Genomic DNA, 13,147 nt, shown 5'->3' on the forward strand with positions numbered 1-13,147 from the left:
CTCCTCCTCTGGAATTCTGCTGCTCTCCTTGGTATTGAAACCACACTTCTTGGTAGGTGAACTTGGTCTCGGCTGGATTTCTTGTTGATCTTCTGGGGGAGGGGCCTGTTGTAGTGATTCTCAAGTGTCTTTGCTCCAGGTGGAATTGCACTGCCCTTATCTGGGGCAGGGGTGAGTAATCCGTTCAGGTTTGCTTTCAGGAGCTTTTGTTCCCTGAGCGCTTTCTGTAGAGTTCCAGAGGACGGGAACACAAATGGTGGCCTCCTGGCCTCCTGCCCAGAGGAGCCGAGAGCCCAGGGCCCCGCTCCTCAGTGCACCCTCAGAGAATAGCGCCCAGTTACTCCCGTCTGCCTGACCTCCGGCCACGCTCCGAGCTCACCGAGCCTGCGACCTGTTCAAGGTAACCCCGAGCTGCGAGCTTACTGTCAGCTCTGTCTCTGTAGCCGGCTTTCCCGTTCCAATACCCGCAAGCTCTGCGACACTCAGACACCCCCGATCCTTCTGTAACCCTGCGGGACCTGAGGCCACGCTGCACTCGCGTGGGCTTCGCCCCGGTTTAGCCTCTGGAGCGATGTCCCTCAGCGGAACAGACTTTTAAAAGTCCTGATTTTGTGCACCGTTGCTCCGCTGCTTGCCGGGAGCCAGCCCCTCCCCCCGGGGTCTATCTTCCCGTCGCTTTGGATTCAGTTCTCCACCGGTCCTACCTTTCAGAAAGAGGTTGTTTTTCTGTTTCCAGAATTGCTGTTCTTCTTCTCTTTGATCTGCCAATGGATTTTCAGGTGTTTGCAATCTTTAGATAAGCTATCTAGCTGATCCCTGGCTAGCTGAAGTAGTCTCAGCCTGCTACTTCTCCGCCATCTTGACTCCTCCCTCCACATACTCTTTTAAACCTTGCTGGTCTTGGAAGCTCTTTATCTCTCCATCCATTTTGAATGTCAGTCTTGCTGGATAAAGTATTCTTGGTTGCATGTTCTTTTCATTTAGTGCCCTGAATACATCTTGCTAACCCTTTCTGGCTTGTCAGGTTTCTGTGGACATGTCTGACCTTATTCTGATGGATCCTGCTCTGTATGTAAGGAATCTCTTCCCCTAGCTGCTTTCAAGAGCTCCTGTCTAACATTATGATTTATCATTTTTGCAATCAGTATCTCGAGTTCTTTCTATATTCTGTGATCTTGGGGGGAAGCTTTCTGCCTCTAGGACACGAATGTTGTTTCCATTCACCAGATTGGGAAAATTTAAATGGAGAACTTATTCAACTATATTCTTTAGTCTTCTTTCTTTCTCCTCACTCTCAGGGATTCCAATAATTCTGACCTTGCAACATTTCATAGCGTCATTTATTTCCCTAATTGTTTTCATGGCTTCTAAGTTGTTTGTTCCCACCCTCCTACTGATCCTTTTTCTCTATCAGTTTGTCCTCTAGATCACTAATTCTATCTTCTGCCTCAGTTACCCTAGCTGTTAGAGAATCCTGATTGGATCTCATTGAGAGCATCGTTAACGTCTTCCCTGGTGGCTTTCATTTCTGCCCTAATCAATTACATTTTGTCATTAAAGTTTTTCTCCAACCTAGCCATTGCCTAGATAATTGTTAGCCTGAATTCCCTTTCAGATATACAGTTTATGTCCATATCCAACAGCTCTGATGGAGAGGGCAAAGTCTCTGAATTTTTCCTCTTTTGGGCATTCTTCCTCCTAGTCATTTTGGTGAAAGATGGCTGAGAACATGTATAGTTGAATGTATCAACTGTGGTGCAGGCAGGGTGCACCCTGGAATATTTCTGAGCAATCGGGATTCACTGCCAAAAAGAAAGCAAAAAGAAAAAGAGAGAGAGAAGGAGAGGGAACAAAACAAAACAAAACAAAACCCAGCCTGAATGGGCCACAAAGGTAAGATTTATAAAGCATACAAACAAACTGACCCCCCCAAAAAAAGAGGAACCCAGCAAAAATGAACCAGAAGTATAAGATTTATATACTACCAGAACAAAAACAAATACACAGAAATACTGACATAAGAAAAAGATGGGAGGGTGGTTATAAATTCTCAATGTGGCCAAGGAATGTTATTTTGATTCTTCCTGGGTGTATCTTGGTGTCTTTGTTAAAGGACTCAACTTTCCTGAGATAAAGGGGGATTAAAACTGGTTTATATATAGGGGTAGTATTGACTGGGGAAGAGGATTACCTTAAAGCTTATCTCTATAAGAATATTAAAAAAAAAAAAGTAGAAAAGCAAAAGAAAAACACAGGTATACGTATCAAAAAAGTTAAAAAGTTATTATGGAATTTGTTGTACTGAACATCTCACTGTGATGGTAAATAGGTCAAAAAATTATTTAAAAAATTGAAAAAATGAGAATAGTGGGAATAAATTAAAAATAAAAGTCATATCTATGAAGTAGTGGTGGTTGTCCTCTTGTTTTTGTTTTCTTTTATTTTGTTTTGGTTGGCTTTCTGGAGGAGGGGCCTGCCACATGGTTTCTCAGGTTGTCTTGCTAGAGTTGATTCCTCCTGTCCCCTATCAAGGGGTGGGCTCTGAGGAAACTGGTTTTTTGGCATTTGTTTTCTGGAGGTTTTGTTTTTTGTTTCTTTGTTTGTTTTTCTCCCCTTGGCATCTTTTGGCGGTTCTTTGGTGATTTAGAGGAAAGCAAACTGAACCCAGACCTCCATCTCAGAGAGAAGCTTTGTTCCCCTCTGGATGCTCCAGAGCACATAAACTCCCCCTCTGCTGTCAGCAGAGCACAACCCCAGTCACAGGCTCAGGGTCGCAGGAGCTCCTACTTGTACTCCAGTGTTACCAAAACTATGAGAAGTACTTGTCCAGAGAGCTGGCTTCCAGCGGTTGCTTCTGCCATGACTGTCTGGGCAGGTTGGGACCAGAGATAGCACACTGAGATTTTTGTGCTGGACCGGACTGGGTGTGTTCAGACTCTCCAGGTCCTAGAGAGCACCAGCTAGCATGGAACTCTCTCAGGGGAGGCTGTGGAGCATGACTCAGACCCCAGTAGTGCAGCGCAAGTGCAGAGTGCAAAAGGCTGTGGTTCTAGAGAGTGCTGGATGGTGTCCACACCAGACTCTCTCATGAACACTGGAAGTTCAGGAACCAACGCCTAACTTCTTTGCTGCACTCTCTCTGACTCAGCGCCAGCAGTGGCTGTCCTGGGTCCGTGGGCTTAAGCCCTTGTCCCTAACCGCCTGATTCCACCAATTTCCCCTTCAAATATTTTGTTCTTTTTGAGTGCTTTCAACCTGATTTCAGGTTAATGCTGGTCCCCAATCACAGGGCACTCTCATATTGGGCTATTACCTTCCAATATGTCGCTTCTGGTAGCTCCCTCCCCCTTTTGTTTATTACCAATGTCGCTTCTGGTAGCTCCCTCCCCCTTTTGTTTATCTTCCGATATCTGTCTGATGTTCCCACTCTGCTTTACCTGTCCACTGGCATCTTCTGCCCCCATAGAGATCCAGAAGGATATAATTTTAATCTCAGACTGATGTCATGGGGGATCAGAGTTCTTTGGTAGATAATCAGCTCACTTTAGGGGACTGGTTGAAACAGCACCTCCCACTTCTCCACCATCTTGCCTCCCCCCCAACATCAGGCACACTAAACATATAACTTGCAGTTCTTGGGTTTAATGACTTTATACTCAATTAAAGATTTACAAATAAGTAATTTATTTCTTAATGTGACAATAGCAAGCTAGAAAATTAAAATGCAGCATTCTATTATTCAACATTCTACTCTTCCATGATTCAAGACTTAATTAATCCTAACTGAAAAACAAATTGATCAAGCAGTCTATGTTATTTTGCATTATTTAATTTAAATTGTATACCAAAATATTTAAAAACTAAAATACGAGTTTTAATGAAAAATTATATCTTACTGTTTTCTGAGATGCAGAGTGTATGGTTTTTCATCAATTGTAATGATATAAGTCACCTAAAATAAAGCAAATAAAGATGATTTAGTAAATCAGAAATATATGAACTGATACTTCTCTCTCATGTTAACAAAAAAGACTCACTTGGGGGGGTCTGGGTTCAAGATATCAACACAAGAAAATCTTGAACTCACACCTCCCCATGGATACAACCAATATATAGCTACATATGAAGTAATTTACTCTGAAGAAAACTGGAAAACTGGATGAATAGGGACTCTACAGGAGAAAACAAAAAGGACAGCATTGCAATGGCCAGGAGAGGCAGAGATACAATCTTGCCCAAAACAAAACAAAACAAAAACAAAAACAAAACAAACAAAAAACACTCCAGAAGGCTGGTACATAATTGGGAGGGAAGACAAAGACTTTCCTAAGGAGTCAGAGGCTTGTGCTATACTGTAGACACCTCAAACGTTAGACCCTAGATAAGAGACTGAGTCCCCAAAATACCAGGCTTTGAAAACCAATAGAGATTACCTCCAGGAAAACCTCAGAACTGTAGAGCATGGAGAACCCACTGTTAAACAGAGCACATGCAGGATTGCCGACCCTGGGACCGAGAGCAAAAACACGAATTTGAAAATCATCTAGAGCATATGTAAAGGTGACCCATTTACTCAACTTAAAGCACCTGCCAGAAAAGGAGGAAACCACTGGAACTCTCTCTGGTGACAGAGAAGCTGGTGGGTCCCATAGCAGCAATATCATCCTACTTTGCTAATGTCAGTGTTGGTGGGCGTCATCTTGGAACTATCTCTCTAACTTGCGAGGGCTTTTGGGCACACCCAACTAAGGACCCTGTCCACACTATGGCAGGGTATCCATTCTTTACAGCCAGGCCAGACACCACCCCCACTCACCCTGGGCCTCAGTGCAGCTCTATGATGTATCTGGCTGGCATGGGTGTTAGCTCTGCCAACCCCTGTGTGGCAGATGAGTGTTCACAGCTTCTATAGTGACACCCCTGGAGGATGTAACTCTAGCGGTCAGAGGAGACTGTGTTTTTAGGCTTCTTGTGACAACTACGAAAGGGTGATCCTTCAAGACTGGGAAAGGTAGTTGGTTTGCCTAATACATAAAAACAAATACAGAAAATCAGGAAAGTGAAGAGATAGGAGAATATATTCCAAATAAAAGACAAAACATCAGAAAGTCATTAATGAAATGCAGATGCACAATCAACCTGATAAAGAGTTAAAAGTAACAGTCCCATAGATGTTCACCAAACTTGGAAGAATAGTGATAAGCACTGTGATATCCTCAACAAAGAGACAGTAAATATAAGAAAGTTCCAAATAGAAGTTAAAGAGCTAAAGAATACCATAACTGAAATGAAAAATATACTAGTGGGGTTCAACATCACTGAATGAAGCCGAAGATTGGATCATTGAGCTGGAAAACAAAAGCAAGAGAACTCACCCAGGGGATAAAAAGAAGAATTAAAAAATGAAGATAAATAAGAAACCATTGCTATAACATCAAGTTGAATAATACTTAGATTATAGTGATCCCAGAAGGAGCAGAGAGACAGACAAAGGGCCAGAAAAATTATTTGAAGAATTAGTGACTGAAATATTCCCTAAAGTGAGGAAGGAAACAGATACACAGGTCCAGGAAGCCTTGACAGTCCTAAATAAAATAAACTCAAACAGATCCACATCAAGATATATTACAATTAAAATGGTCAAAGTTAAAGATAGATTTTTTTAAAACAGCAAAAGAAGCACAAGTTACCACATGGAAGGAGAGCTCATAAGTCTTTCAGTAGAAACTATGCAAGCCAGAAGAGAGTGATATGACATATTCAAGTGTCTGAATGGAAAAAACTTCCAACCAATAATTCTCTTCCTGGAAAGGCTATTATTCCAAATCGAATAAGAGATTAAGATTTCAAGTTAGGCAAAATCTAAAGGAGTTATCGCCACTAAACTGGCCTTAAAAGAAATGTTAAAAAGCCTTCCCTAAAATGAAAAGAGATAACACCAATTGATAACAGGAAAACATATAAAATTAAAAAGGATCACTAGAAAAGGTCAACACATAGTGAAGGTAGTGGGTCAATGACTTATAAAGCAAGTATGAAGGTTAAAAGACAGGAATAATACAATTAGCTAAAACTACAAGAATTAGTTGGAGGGTAATAAAAAGATGCAACATGTGACAAGAATATAACACATGAGAGGAGGAGACAAATGTAAAGTTTTGGAATATGTTCTGATTTAAGTTGCTGTCAACTCAAAACATAAAATAGGAAGTTATATGTAAACCTCACAATAATCACAAATACATAAAAAAATTAACTACACAAAAGTAAAATGTGAAAGACATCTAAAGATAGCACTAACAAAAAACATCAAACCACAAGGGAAGAGAGAAAGAAAAGAACAGAGAAGAACTACAAAAACAGCCAAAAAACAAATAGCAAAATGGCAATAACTACATGCCTATCAATAATTACTTTAAATGTAAATGAACTCTACAATCAAAAGGCATAACGTGGCTGAATGGATTAAAAAAACCAAGACCTCTAGACCTGTACCCCTGGGGATAAAAATATATGTTTATAAAAAATAAAAAATTAAAAAAAAAAACCCAAAAAAAAAACCCAAGACCTATCCATGTTCTACCCACATGAAATGAATTTCAGAAGAAAGGACACACACAACCTGAAACGGAAGGGATGGAAAAAGATAGTTCATGGGATGGAAACAAAAAAGCTGGCATAATTATATTCATAACCAAAAAAATAGACTTTAAAATAAAGACTGTAATAATAGTTAAAGACATTATATAATGATAAAAGGGTCAATTTAATATGAAGATATAATGTTTATCAATACATATGCACCCAAAATAGGAGCACCAAGATACATAAAGCAAATATTGATGTATCTAAATAGAGAAATTAAAAGTTATATGGGGGGAGCCTGGATGGCTCAGTCAGTCAGTTGAACATTGAACTCTTGATTTCAGTTCAGGTCATGATCTCAGGGTCTTGAGTTTGAGCCCTGTGTCAGTCTCCATGCCTGCTTGAGCCGGTTTGGGATTCTCGCTCTCTCTCCCCCTCTCCCCCCCTCCCCAGGACCATGCTGTCTCTCACTCTCCCCCCCAACCACCAAAATAAAAGGTTATATAAGATAGTAGGAGATTAAACCCCAGTAGATCAACCAGATAGAAAATCAATGAGGAAATACTGGTCTTAAAAAATATTAAACCGGATGGATTTAAAAGTTCTACACAGAATATTCTATACCAAAACAAAAGAATGTGCATTCTTCTGAGATGCACATAAAACACTCTCTAGGACAGATCACATGTTATACCAAAAAACAAGACTAAAAAATCAATATTGAAACCATATCAAGCATCTCCTCCACACACAATGGTATAAAATAAATCAATTTCTATCTCTGGCACATGGCCCCGTTTGGAGTCTCCAAACCCAGCAGATGCCCACAGCACTGATCCTCCTGGTGGATGAAGGTAGGAGGGGAGGTGTCCCCACATCTGCCACTTGAGGGGTCCTTGCCTGAAGACTAATGACCTGACTGTGCCTCAGATCCTGGTTTTTGGCAACCCTGAGCTGAGAACCCTCTCCTTAGCTCTGTCTCTAGCCAGCTTCCTTGCTCCAATACCTGGGAACTCTGTCCTTGTCTTTCTGTGACCCCTGAGGGTCCTGAGACCACCCTGCCCTAGTGAAGATTCCATCTTCCCTGCTTAGCCTCTGGAGTGATGTCCCTCCATAGAACAGACTTCTGAAAGTTCCGATTTTGTGCTCTGCTTCTCTATCACTTGCCGGGAGCCAACCCCTCCCCCAGCAGCCTGTCTTTCAATATATCACCTCCGATTCACTTCTCCACATATCCTATCTTCCAGAAAGTTATTGCCTTTCTGTTCATAGAATTGCTGCTATTCTCTTCGATCTCCTGTTGAGTTTGTAGGCATTCAGAATGGTTTGATAACTATCTAGCTGAATTCCTGGGACCTGATGATATTTAGGTCTCCTACTGGTTCACCATCTTGCTCCTCCCACTCTGGGTCCTGCTTTCTAACCCAGTCTGAAACCCAGTGCCTTTTCATGGGAACATTCAGCCCATTTATATTCAGAGTAATTATTGAAAGGTGTGAATTTAGTGCTATTGTATTGCCTGTAAAGTCTCTGTTTCTATAGATTGTCTCTGTTACTTTCTGGATTATATTACTCTTGGAGGTCTCTCTTTGCTTACAGAATCCCCATTAATATTTCTACCATGGCTGGCTTAGTGTCACTATTCTTTTAGTTTCTGCCTGTCCTGAAAGCTCTTTATCTTTCCATCCATTCTGAATGACAGCCTTCCTGGGTAAAGTATTTTTGGCTGCATGTTCTTTTCATTTTCATTTCATTTCATTCTCTCCCAAATCTCTTCTTTTCATTTAGTACCCTGAATATGTCTTGCCAGTCCTTTCTGGCTTGCCAGTTTTCTGTGGACAGTTCTGATGTTATTCTGATATTCCTCCCTCCATATGTAAGGAACCTCCTCTCCCTGGCTATTCTCAGGATAGTTTCTTTGGCTGTAAAATTTGCAAGCTTCACTATTTTATGTCGGGGTGTTGATCGATTTTTATTGATTTTGAAAGGAGTCCTCTCTGCCTGTTGGACTAAAATGCTTGTTTCTTTCCCCACATTAGGGAAATATGTTATAAAACATAGCTATGGTTTGCTCAAATCTACCTTCTAGACACCACCCTCCACCCTCTAAGGGATACCAATAATTCTGATATTGGAACATTTCATGGCATTATTAATCTCTCCAATTCTTTTTTCATGTGTTACTACTAACTTATCTCTATTTTTCTTATCCAGTTTAGACAGCATCTCATTAACAGCATTTTTGGTAAAACTTGTACATAGATAGGTAAAATTGAATAGAGTTAAAAAAAAAGAACTAAAATAAAGCATATATCTGTAAAAATATAGGTGTGAAACAATACAAGTTAAGTTGATATAATAAACATCTAGTTGAAGTTAGAAGGTTAAAAAACAAAAACAGAGATAAAGTATAAAGTATAAGGGAAAAAAAAAAGGAGAATTCTATCTGAAAATAAACAGGTTGTGAGGCCACACTTGAAACTCAATATACAATTTTCCCCTGGCATTGGGATTTTATACTCTCATGGGATCCATAAGGATTGTCATCTACCTGTTCTTCTAGCTTATCTTCTGGGGGAGGGGCCTGTGGTGCTGTTTCTCAGGTAATGCCACCTATATGGAATTGCCCCACCCCCTGTCAGGAGGATGGGTTCAGTAAAACCAGTCCTCTTTGTAGCTATTGCTCCCTACCAGGACAGCTTAAACTTAATATATACATCTATAAGCCACTTGTCTTCTGCCATTTATGATTACAATTCCTGCTTCAATGTATAGCCTTGATTAAGGTCTAACATAATCTAACTTATATTAATTACAAAAGAGAAAAAAAGGAAAAAGCAATCCCTGGTACTGAATAGTTGATTTGGTCCTATCAGCTAGCCTTGGTGTTCTATTGTTGAACATAAACATATTCATAAAACATCAACATCACATACAGTCACAGTGAGACAATAATGGGTCAAGACAAAAACAAGGCAATTTCACAATTGTGTCTAAATATGAATCAAATATAAACATCTTCCAAGCCAGAAAAAAATGACAAAGTATGCCTTTATTGAGCTATTGAGGAGCTATTGTTTCTTAACAATCATAGCTTTAGGATTATTCTACCCTTTCCTTCTCCTAGATAAAATTTATTAAAATGCATAATCATAGACTTACGTTTATTTCCTGGGCTCCATCCAAACCAGAGCAAAGGCCTGTTTCCTAAAACCTCTCCCAAATCTGTTAAGCCTAAATCTTATAATGCCTTTCTAACACCTTGCTGAGATGCCCCATCGGTACTTATGGTCTGTGTACTCTCTACTGCAATGACTAATAAACCTAACTTGTTTGTCTATAGGTGTGTTCACAATGGTCTTTTGCAGGAAGACCTTGACAGAAGAAAATAAACCCACTCTATCTACTTTCCTCAACTGAGGACATTCTTCTCAGTGTTACTCACAAACATACTTAGATAAACTTTTGAAGGTTGGACACCTGCTGCATAAAGCCTCTAATAGCCCCAAATCTAAGCCACTGCTTTAGTGGAATGTATGGTTGTTATGACATCCCAAAAATCTATGAAAAAAAAGAATCTTTTATATGTCTAATAAAAATGTTTTAAAAAGATGATAAGGTATTAAAGGAAGAAAACAAGAAAACAAGAGAGATAAAGGAGGTCTACTATCAGAAACCAAAGCATATTAGCATACTCTACCAGAGGGAAAAACAGTTTATGGAATTCCATATATAGAATACAAAAAAATGTAGACAGGTACTGAACACATCATGTAAAACTACTTCCTGCAATATCACCTTATGCTTTGTGAGGGGCATTTGAAGTAAATAGTTTGAAGTTTTTGGTTTGTTTCTTTGTAAAGATTTTGTTTTTCTGACAGAGAGATAGAGATCACAAGTAAGCAGAGTGACAGGCAGAGGGAAAGGAAAAAGCAGGCTCTCCACTGAGCAGGGAGCCTGACGCAGAGTTCAATCCCAGGACCCTTGGATCATGACCTGAGCCAAAGGGAGCTGCTGAACTGACTGAGCCACCCAGGCACCCCAACAGTTTGAATTTTAAAGTGATCATTCAGGGGCACCTTGGTAACTCAGTTGGTTAACCATCTAACTCTTAATTTCAGCTCAGGTCATCATCTCAGGATCGTGGGATCCAGCCCCTGTCTGGCTCCTCACTCCGTGTGGAGTCTGCTTGGGATTCCCTCTCTCTACTTCTGCCCCTCCCCCTGTTCATACTCTCTCTCTCTCTAAAATAAATAAATTCTTTAAAATCTTTTTTAAAAATTAAGTTGTCATACAATGGCAATGTACAAACTAAAGTAGGACAGAAGAAATTTTTTTCATGTAAAAGTTTTTCAACAGAAAACAGTTTACTTGTAATGGAATTGCAGTCATAAAGATTATATTTCATGTCCTGAAACATAGGTTTGATGCTGTTAACATTTTTTAATCTTCTTTTTTAAAAAATTCATATATATCATATATATATATACATATATGAATATATATATCCTACCTCAGAAGGTTAATTTGAGAACTAAATGAGATTAGTATATGAAACTATTCTAAAGGAAATTATTGTGATTTTCAAGTACATTTTCACATTTTTATTTTTATTGTAATTGTTCAATAGTAGAACTTAATCATGATAAGTTCCAATTTTGTGTGTCAAAATGAGTTAATGAATTCTTAATTTTTTAACTTACCCTTTTTTCAAAAATTTTTCCTTCAACCTGAAAAATTTGCTCAGTTACCATATATTGACTACAGCACTTTAACCTCCAGTTTATAATGCAAAACATTATAACTATACTAATTTGAAGTACTTTAACCAAGAAAATAAAGTGGATGCCTTCAATTTAATCACTTTTTTTATATGACAAGTGAGCATTCTTTCAACTACTTTTTTTTTTTTACATTATTTATTTATTATAATATCATTATAGGCAAGTAAATGTGAATTTTTTTTTTCTTTTCTTCTTCTTCTTTCTTTCTTTGGCCATTACTTCCATGAACCCTTTTGTTCCTGGGTCAAATTTTCCTCAAGACTATTTTTCCTGTCACTTGGTGGCCATTCACAAATTTATATAAATTACAGGCTGGGCCATTGTTATACTTATTTCATACTGATTTTTCCTACCAGTATGATTTCTGAAATGAGTTTAATATTTATTGGAAGTTGTGTACAAGTATGTTGGAAGAGATGGAGAAGTGAGGAAGGCACAGGAGTTAGCAGAAGTATAGGAAGGGAGGATCAGAATGTACAAAATAGCACAGGGAAAATACTGTACTTTGAAAGTGACTATAGAGCAGTAGGATCTGATTTAATACAAAGGTAAATAAAAAGAGACTTAAAAAATTAAATTATAAAACATATATTCTTGTCATTTACCTGTTTCTCTGAATCTTCACTCTCATTCGACCTTATCTTCCATGGAACTGTGATATGCAGTAATATTCCTTCAGAATCTGCAATAGAAAAAAAATTTTTTTTTTCTTCTGGAACAGTTCTCTCAATCAAGCCTGGGTTCTTAATCCTCAGTACATGGTGGGGTCTCAAAATGTAAGTGAATTTATGTAGATGTGCCCGCTTTCCTTGGTGTACAGCTTTCACTAGATTTTCAATGGCACACTTAAAATGGCTAAGATCCAAAAAATAAATAAAAATTAGACATCACAGTTCTATAGGACCATCTTGTTTGTTTCCAGAACCACATCATGACCCGTTTCCTTGAGACTCTGAGGAATAAACTGAGGACAGTGCTCACACCTCCAGAACCTCTGGCCACAGACGGGTTGACCCAGGAAGACTGGCTGCATTTCAGCCACTAGGACCTTCCACCTTTGATGCGGAGTGTGGATGCTTTGGATAACATCCTCAGTCACCTATTCTAACCTGCGGGAGGGGGAGATGTGGGGGGGCACCAGAAGGGGATCCGTGAGTGGGGGCAGTAGGGGTCCCAGAGAAAAAGAAATTGCTCCCCCAGAAGTCTGGCCCTGCTTGGAGGCAAAAGGAAAAGGAAGTCGAGGCTCCAGTAGTCTTACCCAGGTGGGCACGCAGCCCTCCAAACATAGAGAGAAGTGCAAACAGAAGGAACATGGCTGTCCAGAGCGCTACCAGCACCTCCGAGGCTGAAGGCCGTTGGGCAGCTCTGAGGCTCGTGGTCAGGAGTACTCCGGAAAGTCCAGCACGGCTGGCCCATTCGGGCGGGTGAGCGTTGTGCTTGCTTTAAGCTCGCGCTGGCTCACCCTAAGGGCTCCAGAGTAGATCAGCGGCTTCCACAGCTCATATAAAGGACGGGATACACCGGACACAAGCTTGTGTCTTTGCACACAACTGATTTGTTCTGGCTAAGTTTACGTTGATTAAACCCTCCAATAGAGACAAAGGGGCAAATGAGCGGGATTTGCTTTTCTGGTGAAGTTCTTGGTAATTTTTAATTCTCCATTTCATGGTTTTCTGATATGTTTTTTATTTGCTGTGATGGAGGAGAAAAAGGGAAATAGGAATGTTAACCACTCTTGGGAGAAATTTTCTAAATGGTGCTCCTGCTGACTTCTCTTT

At 39.8% G+C, this 13,147-nt stretch overlaps 1 protein-coding gene across 1 annotated transcript in view; it reads right to left on the minus strand.

The window, feature by feature from the left end:
- Positions 1–12,785, minus strand: part of ADAM18 (ADAM metallopeptidase domain 18) — a 174,847-nt gene extending 162,062 nt beyond the window's left edge. Inside the window, exons 1-5 of the mRNA XM_059384219.1 lie at positions 12,701–12,785; positions 11,975–12,051; positions 4,877–5,024; positions 4,434–4,543; positions 3,897–3,952 (exon numbers count right to left, since the gene is read on the minus strand). Of these exons, the coding sequence (XP_059240202.1) occupies positions 3,897–3,952; positions 4,434–4,543; positions 4,877–5,024; positions 11,975–12,051; positions 12,701–12,785 (476 nt within the window). The remainder of the gene's footprint in view (positions 1–3,896; positions 3,953–4,433; positions 4,544–4,876; positions 5,025–11,974; positions 12,052–12,700) is intronic.
- Positions 12,786–13,147: the final 362 nt, after the last annotated feature.

This window comes from Mustela nigripes, chromosome 18 (genome assembly GCF_022355385.1).
Source record: "Mustela nigripes isolate SB6536 chromosome 18, MUSNIG.SB6536, whole genome shotgun sequence".
NCBI lineage: Eukaryota > Metazoa > Chordata > Mammalia > Carnivora > Mustelidae > Mustela > Mustela nigripes.